Source organism: Pogoniulus pusillus, chromosome 13 (assembly GCF_015220805.1).
Source record: "Pogoniulus pusillus isolate bPogPus1 chromosome 13, bPogPus1.pri, whole genome shotgun sequence".
Classification (NCBI taxonomy): Eukaryota; Metazoa; Chordata; class Aves; order Piciformes; family Lybiidae; genus Pogoniulus; species Pogoniulus pusillus.
Window position 1 is genome coordinate 26,096,391 of NC_087276.1, and position 17,606 is coordinate 26,113,996.

The window sequence follows — 17,606 nt, forward strand, 5'->3', positions numbered from 1 at the left end:
GGACTGCAGGTGCCCAATAATTGCAAGAGAGTTGAAGCTCAGAAGCTTTTCTTTCATTGTAGTTATGTGAGCAAGGAGAGTGTGAGTTCATCTGTACACTGGAAATAAGCACTCAGATTTTTGAGGTCGTAATGCTTATTTTGACTCTGCCAGTGATGTGTTACAGCCACTGTTTTAAAGAAGTAGCAGTGGCTTTTAAACAGTTTGTGAAAATGGAAGGAATCTGAGACTCTTTCCTCTTGTCTAAGCAATACTAGTGAAAATGGAAGGAATCTGAGACTCTTTCCTCTTGTCTAAGCAATACTAGTATGATAAGATGTCATATTTTGTGTATGCAGAAGGTGTAGAGCTTTCAGCAGTAAAACTTAGTGTGCTTCTGAAAGGCAAGTGAATGTTTCCACCTTTATTAGGGGAGGGATAGTTACTCACTTGAAGCACTTGTCCTGCCGGATGGCTTTGGGCAGATGTGCAGAACCTAGAGTAGAATTCAGGTCCTCAAGGTAACAATCAGGTATTTTGATTTTAGGACTGGTAGTTAACAATATTTCTTGGGCTGTTGTCAGCTGAACAGTTTTTGAAGCCTCCTAATCATCAAAGTAAAAATGGGAAGTGCTTTTAAGTTGATTTCATGTGGTTCAAGAGATTGCTGTTTTGGCCTTGAAGCTCTTGGTGAAGGGATGTTAGGTTAGGCTACTCTTCCGCATATGCAGACCACATCTATCTCACTCTCTTCTTTCTCTGGGTGACAGAGATGGTTCTTGCACAGAAAAACACAGTTCACTCTTCATCCGTAGGTTTTGGAGAATGGGTTGGAGGTGGTCGATATGGCAAGAGCATGCAGAAGAAGAGCAAAGAAAGGGAACTGAGTCTCTGGTGGGAGGGAGTTCTGAGTCTGGAGCATGAGAAGGCAGCAGATGTCTCTGCCTATGGCAGGGGGTTGGAACAAGATGATCTTTGAGGTCCCTTCCAACCTAAACCATTCTGTGATTCAATGTCCTGTTGGTGTTTTGCTTGTCTGAAAGAAACAACACCTTGACCTTCTGCCATAATTATCAAGAAGAAACCAAACACTAAGAATTACAGGGCTTTCAAAACAAGGTGATGTCATTAGTACATTTGTTTTAGAGTAACTGTCTTAATACTTTCTTGTATTAAACTTTGTGTTGTGGATAAACAAGATTTTCCAAGTAAACTCTTTTTGGTTCTTTGACCTTATAACTTGTCAAATGAACCTGATTGCTGTCTTTCTGTATGAAAGTCTTCAGTCTTACACATTCTTTCCCTTTTTCAGGAAATTCAGACTAGGGTGATCATCTGTTATGATTTAGAGTGGCCATCACTATATATCTGACTTACAAGAAAAAATATAAGATGAATTTTCATAATATGATGTGGACAATGTGAAATGAAAATGATCTCCCATGTAGCATAGAAATCTCTTTGACGTCAGGAAGTACAGCTGCAGCAACCTTAGCCCCTTTTTCCACACAGTTCTCAGCATGGTCAAACAATGGTTCTGTTAAGCTTCCACAACACTGAGATCTGAGTTAGAAATGCACTGTAAATCTCTGGGATTAAATGGTCAATTTTCATTTTCCAACCATGACTAAACTCCTCTGAAGGAGGAAGATTACTGCTCTCTCAATAGTGCTTGATAATTCTAGAGTACTTACTACAGTAGCATTTAGGCAATCTATACAGCTTATGGAGAATGAAGGAACTGCTTTGGGGAACAGAACCTGAAACCTCTTTGAAAATAGCAGTATGAATTGACATTTGTGTCAGCTTCCACTTAGAGTTTTCAACTTCTTGCTTTTCTTGTTATCTTAATACTGAGTTCTTCCCTTACCCTGTTGTCTCTGCTTCACATCCCCCACTTCAGGAAACCCTAGTTAGAAACAAAATGCTGAAATGAAATAAATCCATGATACAGGATTTACTTTTCCATTTAGTATAGGTGATGGTTCAAGGCCTTGCTAGCTTTTTCTGGCATTTGTGGGATGGTCTTCAAATACATTAGTTTTGCTTTGGTTGAAGGTAAATAGTCATTGGTTAACTAGGGTTTTGCTTGTTAATCGAGGCTAAGTTTCAAAGTAACTTTTTAGAACTTTTTGATGATTGAAGTGAAAAGCAGTAGTGTTAATGTTCTGGTATGAGTACACAGGCTTCATGACTTCAGCACACCCACCTGGAAAAGGGAAGTGGACAGGACAGGGTCTGCTGCTGCACGTGGATTTCAAGGCGACTCTTAGGTATATAGAGACACTTGGAAAAGTTTTGTGTACCTAAAGTTTCAAATCTGGTGGTGGTGTTACATGACTCTTTTGATGCCTTCCAACTGTAGCTGAAGGAATTTGTTGATACCTTCCAAAACAAATGGGTTGGCCTTGTTACTCCACTTGCTTCCTTTGATAACAGTTAAGGGGCTTAGATACTTGATGAATCATTGCTCTGATGTTCCTTGTCTAAATGTTTTTTGTTTCAAGTATGAGAATATCATGCTGCTTGAAAAAACCCAGCCTAGCTGCATAAGAAAAATACTCATCTACAAGCACTAGAGTGGTACTTGCACCAGCTTGTTTGAGAGATTTTAATCTGCTGAGACAAAAATAAAGGCAGCTTTTAGAAGCCTGAAGTATAATCTGATGAGGTTTTTGGTAATGCTGGTTTCCATGTTGAAAATGGCAGGACCAACTCAATGCTTCAGTATGTCTGTGAGTGTTTTCTTGTGTGTGGCCTGAATTGCAATGATTGACTAAGGAATTGAAAAGCTTGGAGTTGCAGAGGATAGGGCCACTCAGGAAATGATGTGTAACTTTGTGGGCTCTGAGTGGGAGAAAAAATAACCAAAGATTTTGAGTGAAAACTTCTTGAGGATGTATATTTGGGACTTCCAAGTTAAACTGCAATACGTATTGGTATGCCTGAGAGCATTTCTCCTTGACAACTTGAAAACAAGTGACAGTAAAGCAGGCAAAATGGGTATTCATTTTAAGAACTTCAGACTTCTGCAGTTACTACTAGTCCTAAATTGCTGCTGCTTGGTTGTTGTAGGTTCTGTGTGTACCTTGAATGGCTTATGTTGTGTTTATGGTCTCTGATTATCAAAGTAGTTTTACCTTGCCTGGTTGAAAGGCAAAACAAGAAAACTCGCTTGCAATTTGCAGGTTTCAGTCAGGTACAAATACAAGCTCTGGGAAGTGGGAATATTCCTCAGTTTAGTTGGGAGCTGCGCTTTGAGTTACCAATTTACCTAGTCATTTATAATGCAAGGATATAGCATCTAATAGCCTACAAATGAGGAGAGAATACATCTTTCTATTGTATGAGCTCCAGTTACTATTTAAATGTAGTTGACTTCTCGTTTCCGTGGATTTACATGCAAATACATTTGGTAACCCATTAGGAGGTGATAATAGTAACACACCATCTGTACTTCAGAGTTGGGATCTAGCAGTACTTGAGTAGTCGGTTACAGGACAGTGACAATCTCATTTCTGCTGGGAAAGCTTCTTTTGAAAGGAATGAGGAGGAGAAAACTCTGTAGGAAGTGTGGCTAATTAGGAGTTTTTCCATTAAATCTAACGTACCAATGTGAAAGTGCCATGATAGAACTGGTATTTAAATCGGATTATATTTGCTTTGTATTTTTACCATGAGTGGTTATTTTGCTATGAAAAATATCCATAAAACTATGTAGAAAAGAGAAAAACAACCTCTGAGCCTTGTTAGCCTTCCTGTTCCAGGTTTATTTAATCAATAATTCTCTTATTGACTTCCAGTTGATGTATTTTCTGCATCTTCAATATAAATTCTGTCAGCTCTGGTGGTCTCTTTGAATTTGGAGTGTCTCTTGTTTGAGCAAGGAGAGAGCAATCTGTCTTCGTCATGGTGGACAGTGCAAGAGGAGTAATGGTCAATAGTAAGTAATAAATATTCATTGTTGCTCCAAAATAGAGCTTATATTGCTCTTGTGATGTAGTCATTAGTATTGCAGAACAGGAGTTAGTCCCTGGAGACTGTAGGCACATACTTTGATGTTTTCCAGACAAAAATTTAGTGACTTGGAGCTTGCATTATATTCAGTTGGTTCAGTATCCATATATTTTTATAATTAACTTTGAAACCGTTTTGGCAAAGAAATGAGCAAATTGTGCTTCGAGCAATGTTTACAAGAAAACTTGGAGCAAACCAGCATGCATTGTTTGAAAAAGTACGTTCAAGGCAAACGGGATAAAACCTTACATGTGGGGTTTCTCATTTTTGGGGCAGAGATGTTTTTACTGGTCTTGCCCCAGTGTTGAAGACCTTTTTCTCTCCCCCCTCTTCTGTCTAAGCACATGTGCTCATCTGCTTGTGCTCTGGCAATACATGTATGAGGGCAGCAGGACAGGATCTCGCCAAACTTGACAAGGGGATGCTTTTGGAACTACAGATGCTGCTTCTGCTTCATTGCAAGCATAAGCTAATTATGATCTAGGTATTCGTGTGATGGTCTCAGGCAGTGGGGGAAACTGGTAATGTCATTGCAGAAACATTAACTTGAAACTTTAAAGTCCTTCATGAGTTGTCCCTTTAGAGGTTGTCATCTCTCGACTTTGTGCCTAGTGCAAGTAAAGCTTGCAGTGAGAGGATTTTTCTCCTGCTTCATTTTGCTGGATTCAGTCAAAGACTCTTTTCAGAGTTTCCAGACAAGCAGACATCCCTGCTGCTCCCAGTTCAGAGATTCAGTGGCTAATCCAAATGTTTCTTAATGTTTGTGTTCTTGTGGACTGAGTAAATGACACTTCCCCTTTGTTCCCACTTTTTACTTGTGTGTTGTGCTGGAAGGTAGGTCATCTTTACTGTTTACCCTGCCCTCACCTGGGTGGTACTGGAATATGTGAATGGTGAAAAAATGTGCATAACCAGTGAGCCTTTTTGTTGTCAAACTGGGTTAACTGGTGCTGCTCCTGCCCTTGAGTCTGTCTCGCCTTACTGCAAACTAATACAGGCAGTAGAAACCACTTTTTAAATAAATGACTAGAGTTTTGGTGATGTTTGCTCACTGGGCTGGCTTGTGAACTCAGGCAAATGAAAACCCATCAGACAGAGGATGGAACTGCACTGCCAGGAGAGATACCCTCTTTGATAAGTTCCTCGTTGTTAGACTGCTCTGTAATGCGAAACCTTATCCTTAATGACATTGGCATCTTTGCTACTGCTGGGTTGTAACGTTCCAAGGACACAGATCAAATACAAACACCGGTAATGCTTTTACGATGGTGTGCTGTAGAAGTCTGATTGTCTTGCAATCCCTGTGTCGTAGTTGATCACCTTCTCCCCGCCGTGCCAGACAACAACTTGAAAAGTGCATGTGACTGTATTTGCAAACACTGACAGATTTACTTTTAAAAACTCTTTGAAAATGTCTTTTTTTAGAAGGTTAAGGGAGGTTTTCTAAAAATACATGTAGGCTACATTTTATCATCTTTCTTTACTTGCCAGTAACTCCTTCTGCTGAGAAGTCCAGTCCCATCTATGGCTGTGATTCAGCTTTCTCTGTTGGCACCAGTGATCGTGGAGTTGTTGCCAGGTTTTGGTACAGTTAAACTTGCTGATCTAGCTGACCTGTGTTCATATAGCTGCATTGCTTTGCACTGCTCCACTGGCACAGAAATATTTTGCTGAGGTGGGAGCACTCCTTTTGGCATTAGTTCAGATTTATATTGGTCTTTGTGAGTTGTGATCCCCAGACTTTGCCAGTTCCTTGTCAACAACAGTGAGGAAAAGCACACAGTAGGAAATGGGTTTGGATTTCCCTGTTGCCTGCAGTGTTTGCATGGGTTTACAGCTACAGGAGAAGACAGTGTTGCCTGTCGTTTGCAGCTTGGAGATCCCTGATTAACTATTCACTAGTCATTTCTGGAAGTGATATAGATGCTGGGGATGTAGGGCTTTGTATAAGGCTGAGCAGTATGTTGGTGGTAAAAGCTTGAAGTCAGTGCTGCAGCATTTCATGTAAAACAGTTCCTCTGCTGACTGATCTCATACCCAGTTCCTTAAAATTATTTTGAGGAAATGCACTGTAGGACACTTTCTTGTTTGTATACAAACTCTAAGTAGTTTTGCAAGTTCTCTCTAGACACTTGACTAAAATAATCAAATATTTTGATCACTTGACTGTTGGTTTGTGCGTGGAAGAACCTGCCCTTGCTTGTGACTGGACAATCTCCAAACCTGCTGTTTCTATTGTGTTTGGTGCTTAACCAGAGCAGCATGTTCACCAGGCCTCTGAGTTGGTCCATCTGGCAAAATGTGTGAGATTCAAAGGATAACAAATCCTTCAAGTACTGGAGTATGTGAATAATTTCAGATGTCAATGTCATATTTTATGTAGAAGTGTCACCACTGATGTAAGATTGTTAAATCAAGCCACAGTTTAAATATTACAACGCTTCTTTTCATGTATTGGCAAGCATCACAGGCTTCAAGTGACATTAGCTGGTGACAGCCTTTCTAATAATTCCCACAAATTAATTATTGCTTAAAAATGTAAGGCAACCTGTTTTTTTTTTTCAAAGCTAGAATGCTTTCATAAGTAAAGGAGGAGAAATATACTTGAGCCATCTCTAGTGATGAGCATTTGTGCAAGTGCTCCTACACTGTTCATACTGCTGGTGAGCAGCAAACACTCTGCTTCGTGCCTGACAGCTGTCCTCTGCCAGACCAACCATCTAGTGCTTTGTCTGACAAGAGAAAAGCCACAACCAAAAATGGTACAAGAACAGAGTGATGTGATACTTCGGTGTACTCTTCTACTTATTGGCAGCCTTTGGTTTCGGAAACTTCTTGAGCCAGGAATTGCATCTGGAATGTAATTGAATAGTCCTCTTTGGACCTTTCTTCCATCAGTTTGACTTGATTTATACTTTTGGCCAACATCCTATGTAAATGAGCTTGTCTTATTGGGAGGTGTATGGGAAAGCCCCTTCTTCGAGTTTAACCTTTAGTATGTTGACTGTGTTCTGTACCATTCATACTTGTGTAGCAAGGGATGGAGAAAAGGACATTTTCTACTCCCTTTCTCCAAGTGCTTAGAAATTTATGTAGATTTCTAATGTATCATGCCTTAGTCATTTATTCTTTTATTAATCTGTGGATTTCTAGATTTAGTGTTTTCTTAAGATACAATACTTGATGTCACACTCTTGTACCTTTGCTTGTTCGGCCCCCCTTCCATTCAGGTTTTGTGCATGCCAGGGCTTTATGCAATGACTGGAATATGCTAAAAGTTATTAGGAAGTTAATGAATGGAGCTTCCCGTTTTCCCACACAAATGGGTACTTCCAGTATGGTCCTGTTTTGCTGTTTTCTGATGCCTGGCACTATGCTTATCTGGGACTTTTAGTGCTTTTGACTCATGTTTATTCTTTGTTGTGCGTTGGTTGCAGCACAAAAGCTTTACATAGTTGAACTGTTCATAAGTTTATTTCATATCAAAACTTGTTGCCACAGGTTTTTTCTATCTTCCAAATCTGAAAGCAGAATGGTAATTGACAGTATTGGGTCTTTGGCATTTCCTATAGTAGCAGAAAGTCAGAGAAACTCTCACAGTGGAAGGTTTATTGTGAAATGAGCCTTGCTAGAAAGTCATCTGATTTATTCTTCATCTACAAAGTCTAACCTTCATTGTTACAACTCAGAAGTCTTGTACTTACAATAAAACTTAGAGGTGTTTTGTGTTTGTTCCAGTGGTATCTGAGTTTGAATTCAGTTTTCATCAATATAGTTTATTTGGCCAGTAAATCAAAACTCTAGAAATCTTAATTAAATTTAATCTTCCAAATTAAATCCTTACCTCTGGGCACCAACAGTACCTATAAAATTTAAGCAGTTTTCTGTGCAGATAAAAGTGACACTGGCCATCTCCCATGACAGCCTTTTGGGAGGAAAGAGGCATGCAAAGTGTTTAGAATGTGTTTTCAGAAAGGAGGGACCTTTCGTAGGGTGACTTGTTCTGCAAAGTAATGGGGCAAGGACTATCAAATGCTCTTTGTGGCTGCAGAAAATAGTTGTTACCAGTAACTCTGAAATGTGAGAATAGCAAATACATGGGATCTAAATTTGGCATTTTCTCTTTCCCCTCATCTTTCTGACATCTGCTTGCTTCATTTATAGAACTGTTTGGTGGAGATGGAGAAATGTTGAGCTTAGATTCACTTTACTGGAGATCTTGCTGAGTCACAAATACTTTTAACCACTAAGCCCTGGGGGAAGAAACAACTGTCTGCTTTGCTCCTTGTGTAAAGCTTTTACTCCTGACGTGTTTTAGGTGTATATATCTCAAAGCTCATTTGTCCTACAAATTCTGATTGAGTTTTTTTTGAGCAGTGCTGTTCCTCTGCATATGCATAGGACAGAATTCCTCGTAGTCCATATCCTATTTCTGATATTCCTCATCGAATTCTAGAATTTACCTTCTCTGTATGTCTGTTTTGTCTGTGCTAGTGCTGATGTTTCTACATCTCGATCTGTCACATTGTCCCAGGTCAGCCTCTGTGTGTGATTTTATGGTAACTGTTTCACTCTGAAGCAAAGGAAGGTGCTGACGCTATGTGCTCCCATGGGTGACCTTATAGTAGTTAATGCACTCACATAGGGTCTGTGAGGTCGAAGTTTAGTGCCCTCTCTTGCCCCAGGGAGTTCTAAACCTGCATTTTCAAGGAGCAGCAGCCAGCAGATAAGTAACTATTCTGGGACTGGAGCGGTCTCTGTCGTTTTCTTCAAACAAATGGTGGAGCAGTCCCTAACAACAGTCTCTAGAAATCCTTTGTGTATCTCCTGGGGGAGCAGGAAAAGGCAGAGTGACAGTGCTGGGGGGTTCGTTCTGAGCCTAAGGTCCTGGTGCTGCTTTATCTGAACCAAGAGGAATCCTGCAATCTCGCCAGCCCTCTGTAAGGGCTGTGGTAGTGGTGGGGTGGGTAAGGGTTAAGCCAGTCCCAGAGCTGTAAGATAGAAAAGCTGGAGCTGAGATGGTTGCAGAGGGCTGGAGCCGAAGCAGGTGAAAGGTCAGAGCTGGCCTGTGTGGGCTGGGAGCTCTGTCCCGAGGAGACTGGAGAGATGGTGATCACTGGCTGATACACAGCGCTAGTTAACTGTTTCTGTTCATGAGCACTTCTTGCTGAAGAGAAGCAAACCTGGCATTCACTACCTAGAAACACTCACCTCACCTCCCACCCATCTTGGTGACCACAGTGTTTGGAGAAAAACTCGATCTTCAAATTCTTGACTCAGAGTGCAGGAGAAACTGACATTGCCTCTGAACTGCACCCGGGATGATATTCTGCACAAGTGTCTTTAGTTCATGAGACATCATGCAAGCATTTGCAATTCAGAGACACAACCTTATAAGTGTTTGGTGGTTGTGTTGGGTTTTTTTCCTTCATGTCTGCGTTTGTTAACACCACTCAATGCAGATCTAAAGGCTTTTGTTAATAAAGGGATAAACTGTAACTAGGAATAAAAGTTAGCTTTGGTCTGTATGACATAGTTACTAGATAGTTATTTCTGGAATTTAAAGCAGCAGTTTGTAAATATATTCAATTTTAGTCTATCCATGGTATTGTGGAGAGGGATTCTCAACTTTATAAAGAGAAAGTAACAATCACTAAAGAATCATAAATATTTACATTTCTGGGAAGCTGCATTTCAGGAACACTGTGGCATAGTGACAACCACGATCCTTTGCTTTGAGTTCCTGTGCTGTGACACTCACACTAAGTTGCTTCTCACTTTCCTCTCCAATCTTTGTTTCCATTGGGAAAGTTACTGTTCTGGTTGCGTGGTGCTGTTAAAGGGCCGGAGAGGTGAAAGGTCCAAGTGTTAAGAAAATATGTGCAGTCCTGATACCTGAAAGTATGCAAAAATCAGACCCACAATGTGGAGGCTCATGTGAATAGCTCTGGAAACAGAACCTCAGTTTTGTTCTTTTTTTCATTTTTTTAATCTGCTTTCATAAACTGTAAACTCAAAAGAACACCACAATGAGAAAAGTAGTTTAATATAACCCACAGGTTTTACTTGTGGATTAGATGACACTTGAGATGCTCTGCCACCATTAACAGATGTATCCTTCAATACCATATCACTCACTATGGAGAAATAACTATTGACCAACCAAAGCTAGTTCATAGAAGTGTAGCTCATCATAAGTGAGGTTTCAAAGTTACTTAACCTCATGTGTTTGACTTGGTGCCACAAATATGCAATTTTTTCCATAAAAACTGCAATATGTGAAATTAAGCAGTCTTGGAAGTCCTGGGTTGGATTTGAGAACTGCATAGCTTTCCTTTCAGATTTTCTTCCACAGTTAGAGTAGCTAACCTACCTGTCGTTACTTCTTAGAGTAAATGTGTGGCAAGTTTTATAAGTGAACTGATACTGATGGAAAACTGCACCTGATTTCCTCTGCTTAGTAGCTTGGTGTTTATGCAATGTCTTCAGTCTGCTTGCTGCTGGGCTGTTGTGCTGTAGGTAACCATTTTCATGAAAGCATCTCAGTGGAAGATGCTCAATTGAGGCAGATTTCCAAGACATCTATGAAGTTGGGTAGCTGCATTGCGTAGCATTGAAGTAGATCATGTCCAAATTGTGCTTTACAGCAGTATGCTGTTGGGATCTTGCTAGTCTGAAATTGCTGTATTTTTTTACACAAATGTTTGACTAGTTGGTGGATGCATACAGCACTGAAAGTTACTAAGTTTTCTCATTTTTGGCTGCTCAATATACTTTGCTTCACCAGAATACGCAGTATGTTCCTTCAGCAATACTTCTTAGTGGTCTTCCAATCTGCTACTGCTTGAGAAAAGCTACTGTGGCCTTTTTTAGTGTCTAAAATCCAAATGCAGAGAAGGAAGAGTATGATTTTGTGCATGGTGTTACTTTTAAAACTATGGCTGTGAGGATTATCGGTATTCCAAGCCACTTTTCTTAAACATTTAATGTTTATTATTATTATCTGTTGGTAGTATTGCTTGTTACTGATAGTACTTTTTTCTACCCAGAAAAATATATTGTGGATGAGTTGTTTGAAGAAGCAAGCTCTTTATATCTTATTTCTGTCAGAGATGTCACAGTAAACAATCTTCATGATTCTTTGAGTTCAGTCTCAACAGAATAGTGTCCCCAAAAAAATAATCTTCAAGTATCTCTGAGTCCTCCTTCTTTTACACATTAGTTTTTTTATCACTGACTTTCTTATCTGAATCATTCTCTAGGGCTGCAGGGTTCTGGTTGATGCACGGGACAAACTGGGGATCCCTTGGCAATACACCGAGAATGAGAAGCATGGAATGTTTTTGATGGCTTTTGAAAACAAAGCTGGAATGCCCATAGAGCCTGCCACCTTCCAGCTGTATGTGCCCGCTCTGGGCGCGCTGTGGAGGGATTCGGGAATCAAGGAAGCCTTCAGTCGTCGCAGCGAGTATCAGCTGGTGAGTATGTTCTTCTCTGTGGTGGGAGGAAAGCAGTTCCCTGCTGAATAAATCTCTCTTCAGTTGAAAGACTGCTTGCTACGTGCAAGATTTAGCCATCCTATGAGCTCTTTGCAGTAAAGCTGTAAATCCGAGCACTTCAGCAGCAGAAGCAAGTGGTAATTGGAGCCAAACTTGAAAAACTACATGGCAGTAAGAGGGAGTGGAAAAGTGCACATGACTGGATAAACTGGAAGAGCAAGAGGAACCAAAAAAGGCAGGAATTGGTCGAACTAAAAATATTTTAGCAGCTCAGTAGGTCTGTTCATAGTAGGTCACTGATGAAGGCACACTTAATTTGTAACTTTCCAGTCCTGCCAGCTTGCACTATATTGATACTGGCAAACTATTCCTGCATGCAGATCTTTTGAAGTGAATGCAACACCCATTCCTGCTGCTGCTATTTGACTGTTTCTTTTCATCCTGACGTCTGCAAGTGAAGCTTGGATAAGCAACTGAAAGATGACAGTGAGCATAAAAATGTGCTATCTTCCTTGCTTTCTTGTTACTTGGTTTTCATATTCTTGTGCCAAAATTGTTGCATTTCTGGTATGGAATATGTTTCTGACAGCTGTTAATAATCCACTCCTTTTTCTTCCTATGTGCAAGATGGAGATCTCTTCCCCCCCTCCCCCCCATTCCCTGTTTGGTGAAACAAGGTAATGATCTATGCAAACTAATACTACAGTTACTAGTTCTGGGAAAATTCTATGGAATGATTTCCTACTTGTCCTAATAAATTCATCTGTACAATTCTAACATGATTTATGCATCACTCTGCAGTTAGAATTATTTGGGTTTGGATATTCTGTCCCCAGATTGCATTCTGCTTTTTACTTTGGAAAAGAGACAGTTCAAGGTGAAATTTTTCATGCCTGGATGTTTTCAGTGTTTAGCAGAAGGGCTAGGCAGAGAACAGAAAAATGCCTTTCTGTAGTCTCTTGCAAAGGAGCTCAATATAGCTAAAGGAAAAGCAGAGAAATTGAATGAAATCCTCATTTGTTTCCTCATGCAGCTCATCTACACAGGTTCTCCAGTGTCTAATATTGTAGTTAAACTCATGTTACAGCCCTTAGGTACTCATCTGTCTCCACTAAAAAGATGTCTGTTTGAGTCTCATTGTATATTCTTGAAATCTGCCTCTGAAGTATCTTGAGCCTGCTAAATGGCTAGAGAATAAATAAAGTAGCTAGGTAAAACTGTCGCAGGATGATTGTATAAACCTCATTTCCTTAGGCTAAAAATGGAACCATTTCCCATTTGACAGCACATGGGGATGGGTGGGAGGATGTGCACGGGAGGGAGATTGTTCCACAATTCCTAGCATCAGTAGGCACTGAGATTTTTGCTGTTCTAAGAGCTGTTTAAAATCAAAAGATAGTTCATGCCAGGGGGACCTTGAATTTAACATGAGACAACTACTAAGAGAATCCAGTACAGTAAGCAATAATTGCATCAGCAGGCTGTTAAAAGGTTTTTTTTCTGGGAAATGCTGTGATCAAGCACAGGGGTTGATTTTTTGGGGGGAAATTTAGATTGCGGTCATGTGGGATGTTCATTCTTGTACCAGTTAGCAGTAAAATTGCATCAAACTGGAAAAGTCCCAATTTGTTGAATAAATAGCATTCCAGGACTAGTCAGCCTACCTCTGCATTCTCTGGCCTTGAGGATTAAACAGGAAATACCAAAATATAAAAAAGCCTCACAAAATCCAGGCATACAGGCACGCAAGTGATCGTGTAATATGCTGTCATCCCCAGCATCATGGTATAGTTCCATCATGCATCTTTTTGGATGGCAGTCCTGTCACCTGTTTAATGTTGCTGGGGCAACTGGAACTGCTGCAGGCACCAGAACTGTTAACTTGTGAGTGGTGTCACTCAGTCCTGCTGTATGCATCTGTGGCACCACCTCCTTGAAAATTCTGAGTGCTGTTATTTTACTGTGCAGGCTGCATCACCAGAAGATGAGCTGTAAATAAAAGGAGTAAAACTTTTTTATTCCTTGAGAACAATCACTTAAATTCAAAAATGCTTTCTTCTGGTTGATCACCAAACAAGTTATTAACACCTAATAAGTTGAACAAATTTCCATGCCTTGCTTTTAGATTCAGAAGAAATCTTATTTCCTGAGGGATTAGCAGCAGTGCAATTCCTTTAACTAATAAATAAATATATATTGTTTTTAAAGGCTTTAAACTGCAGAACTTTGTACAGAGAGCAGGTGGTTTGAGGAGGTGCCTTATTTATAATTGCATCTGATGTGTATAAACCTATGCCTTCATTTAGTTTAAACTCTTTCTGGATATAGACTCATGTAAATAAATAGAAGCCAGATATAGCAGACTTCTGAGAAAATAAATCTTTTTCCTCAACCAGTTTTAACTAAGGCTAAAGAAAACCTCTGCATCATCACTTCCCTTTTTACTTGGGGCAAGTCAACTATTAAATGAGATATGCTTGTTTTGAACTGGATTTATTATCATCATATTACTTGTTAAATAATTACCCTTTTAAAAATAATATAAGTAATTTTAAATCATTGGCAATGTTTTGAAGTTTTACATTACTGGGAGATTTCTGGATACTTCTCAGCAATGTTTGGAATGATAACTTTGCTTACCACCTGCATTTTCTTTGTCCTGGTCTCAACAATCAACTGAACAGAAGCTTTGTTATCACTACTAGTTTGGATTCTATGCAACAGGATTATACTGGTCTGCCTCTGAATTCTATTTCTCCAGGAATTCGTGTGACTATTTAAAGGCAAAAAGTAAAATACGTTGGTTGGTGGGTTAACTAGAGCTGCAAATTGCTTTGTGCAGGTGTCTTCCTATGGTCTGCAGTGCTGAGCTCCATCACTGACTGGGCAGTAGCAAATTTGCTGAAGGAAATGGCTCTGACCATAATCCTGTACAATCTGAAAGCTTCTCTGGAACCACAGAAGCTGCCTCTGGGCAGCTTTGTGTTTTCTGCTTCATATTCAGTGCCTAGAAGTGCTGGCTGTTAAGTGTCTGGGTCTTTGAGCATTTCAGAAGTGAGTGGGTGGATTCTACAATAGCAGGGTGGGGTTTTTTTTCCTTTCATTTTTTCTTCACCCTCTTTCTTAAAGCGGACCAACCAATTTCACTTTCTTTTCACAAGCATCAGCCTCTCGCTCTTCCCCCCGCCTCAGCTTGTCCCCACCGACCCAAGTTCCTCTGTTCCTTGTATGCAAGCCAAGTAGTTTGGAGACAAAAGCTTCATTGTATGTTTGGTTACATTGTCACATCTCTGTCCTCGTTTTTTAACTACTAGGATAGGAATTCCTTTGTAATCAGTATGTGATTCTTGTTTCTTCTCCCTTGCCCTCATTATCCTACCCCATTTTCTGTCTGTATGTTAGAAAAGAATACATTGATCGTGCCTCTCAATGTCCTGTAACGTTTGTTCTTCTGAGGTTGCCCAGAGGTTGTTCTGAGGTAGTTTGGGCAACTGGGTGTGAATTCCTCACTACCAGCAGGTGGAGACAAATTCTATTTTGCATGGCTTCTTGGGAAGAGGACCTTGGAACTTCTCTTCTCTTCTATCTTAAAGGGTGGAAGCTTCAGTTACAGCCTAATGACAAGTATTTGGATGTATTTGGGAGTTCAGGTATCTGCAAGATTTTTGCACCATGAAAAACATGTTTCCTTTTATATCAGAAACCATGGAGACTGAGGCCAATGTAGGAGTTGCTTTGGTCAGGTGGATTCTGTTTTGTTGAGGTCTGGTTCTTCCTCCTGGGTTTCTAGTGGGAGAGCATGAGAAGCCATTCACATTTATTTTAATGAGTCTAGAACAAAGTCTAAAGTGGGATTAGGTACTTTCTTTGACTTCCAGCTTGGCATGCTTCATGTTTTTGTGTGTGAAGATGGGACAAATAGGGCTTGTCAGGCAAGAAAATGATACTTCTGTCACGGGCAGGACAGACTTCATATTGTGTGCTAGTGCTGTTACAGAGCTGGAGCTAACAATGAGCAGATCTGCAAAGGCTGTGTTCTGGCTTCATCAGTGCTTAAGCCAAAATTGGCATTGTTTTATCAGTATTTTTAAATATGCATGATGAGGGTTTGGTTTTATATTTCCATTGTAACCACTCTTAGTTAAACATCTTTTGATGCTTCTCTTCAAAATACCAAGTTTTCAAGCCTGTAACTATGTATTTCAAGAACTTCTGAACTTCTCCTCTGGTGCACGTCATGTTCCTCATCTCGTCAGGATTGGTGGAGCTGTTTAATGTGAACTCCAAAGCCTGTTTGCAGTTAAGGCAGCTGTGCTGAGTTACTTGCAGCCAGACTAGCTTCTGACTTTTGGTTATGGCTACCCATTCTTCTTGATACAGAAAAGAGCATGGCCATCCAGAGAGGCTGCAAGAAGCATCTGATTTAGTGCAGCTATTATTAAAATAGAGAGTATATTAATGATCCATTGCTGGGGTATCCATTTAATTGCTGTTATTGATACTTTAGTATAGTTCACTGCACTGTCAAAACAATTTGTAATGTTTTAATAACTCCTTCCAAAAAAAGTAAATATCAGCATTAATGACAAGCAGTGGCTCCTGAGAGGGAATAAGAGGATTGCAAATACAGACAAAAATTTACTACTGTGTCCATAGCTATTTTTAGCTTTGTGCACAGGGAGTTGTATGGAACACTTCCAGTAATACTTCAAATACTAAGAGCCTCTGAAGCCTTGGATGTGGGAAGACTCTGGAAAATGTTTTAAAGACCCTCTTTTTTATATCAGTTTACTTTTTCTGGTGTTTTGAGGTGTGGGGTTTGGGGGGATATTATTAATAAGACTTTAACCATGCGGGTGGGTTTTTGTGTGTGCTTGATTTTGTTTTTTGCTCTAGGCAGACACTTGAGTCAAATCAAAGTACTTAAATTGTGCCTGCCAGAGCAGACAGTGAGCTGGAAGCGTTGCTTAGCGAACAGCCTGCTCCTTGTGTTGGTACAATTTTGTTGTTACATTTTCTCATGTAAAGAGATGAAGGCTTCAAAGCCTCATAGGCAGCCAGCTGCATTTTGGGCAGCATGGAGGTGAGACACGAGTCAGTTGCACCAAGTCATGATTCTGAGTGGACAAACTCTTGCTTAAATGTCTTTACTTTGGTGTGGAATTACTGGACATGACAGTGATGTAAGAGGATCAGGAGCTGGGCTATATACCAGCTGTTGTAGCGCATGGAGGTTGTGTGGCAGCGTTTGACTGCTTCTAGAAGCCAAGTGAATTGAGAGGCTGGGCAGCAGAGCACTGACTTGACAAGTAGATGACTTCTAAAGTGGCTTGCTAGTAAGTCTGCAGGAGTGGGCTCTACTTTGTCAGAATACTTGGTCACTTTAATAGTGATTTCTTGAATCCTTAAGTAAAATTTTCCAACCGATCATTTGTCTTTCAAACACAAGAGCAGAGAAGAGTTATCCTTAAAAGCGTGTTTCCAAGCTTTTCACTCTTTGAAATGCAGAAGCACTTGTGCCTGGTATTGACAAAATGCACTTGCTAATGCACTTCCTCTTGAGGAAATAGCATCAACTAAGCTCCAACCTGTACTGCTGGTCATGGCACAAAAATGAGCTCCTCTTTTTGCAAACTTCTGTTTGAATGAGCTTACACAAGGGGCTGTGAACGTTGCTTTTTCTGTGAGGATGACTTCTATTCAGAGCTGCAAAAGTTTTATATTCTATCCATGAAATCCACTGGGGCTTGGCCAACGCTGGTGAAATGTACAAAGGAAATAGCCACAATGTTCAAAGTGCCAGCATGGGAAATCTTGTTGCCATTTAATTTCTGTAACTGGGACTAGGCAGCAACTCCTTGCCAAATTAATGTTGAGCTTTGCTTGGGTACTCCTAGTTTGCAGAACTCCTGTGAAATGGAAGTATTACTAGGCAGGCTGTGTTGGGTTTTTTTGTTTTGCTAGATCTGGATGGCCTGCATCACTCTGAACCAGAACATTTGTTAAAAAACAGTGGATGGAGACTAGTGCCACAAGCCAGCCACTCAGGATTGCTGTTGCTGAGCCTTGCTAATTTGTAATTACATGGTGTTAGCGCTGAAAGTCAGGTAC

At 40.3% G+C, this 17,606-nt stretch overlaps 1 protein-coding gene across 2 annotated transcripts in view; it reads left to right on the forward strand.

Moving 5' to 3' along the window:
- GNA12 (G protein subunit alpha 12) overlaps positions 1 to 17,606 on the forward strand; it is a 43,409-nt gene that overhangs the window by 2,046 nt on the left and 23,757 nt on the right. For both annotated transcript variants that reach the window (XR_010304583.1, XM_064153654.1), the window contains exon 2: positions 11,259 to 11,474. Coding sequence is in view for 1 of the 2 variants with exons in the window: in XM_064153654.1 (XP_064009724.1) it covers positions 11,259 to 11,474 (216 nt within the window). In the remaining variant the exon portion in view is untranslated. The remainder of the gene's footprint in view (positions 1 to 11,258; positions 11,475 to 17,606) is intronic.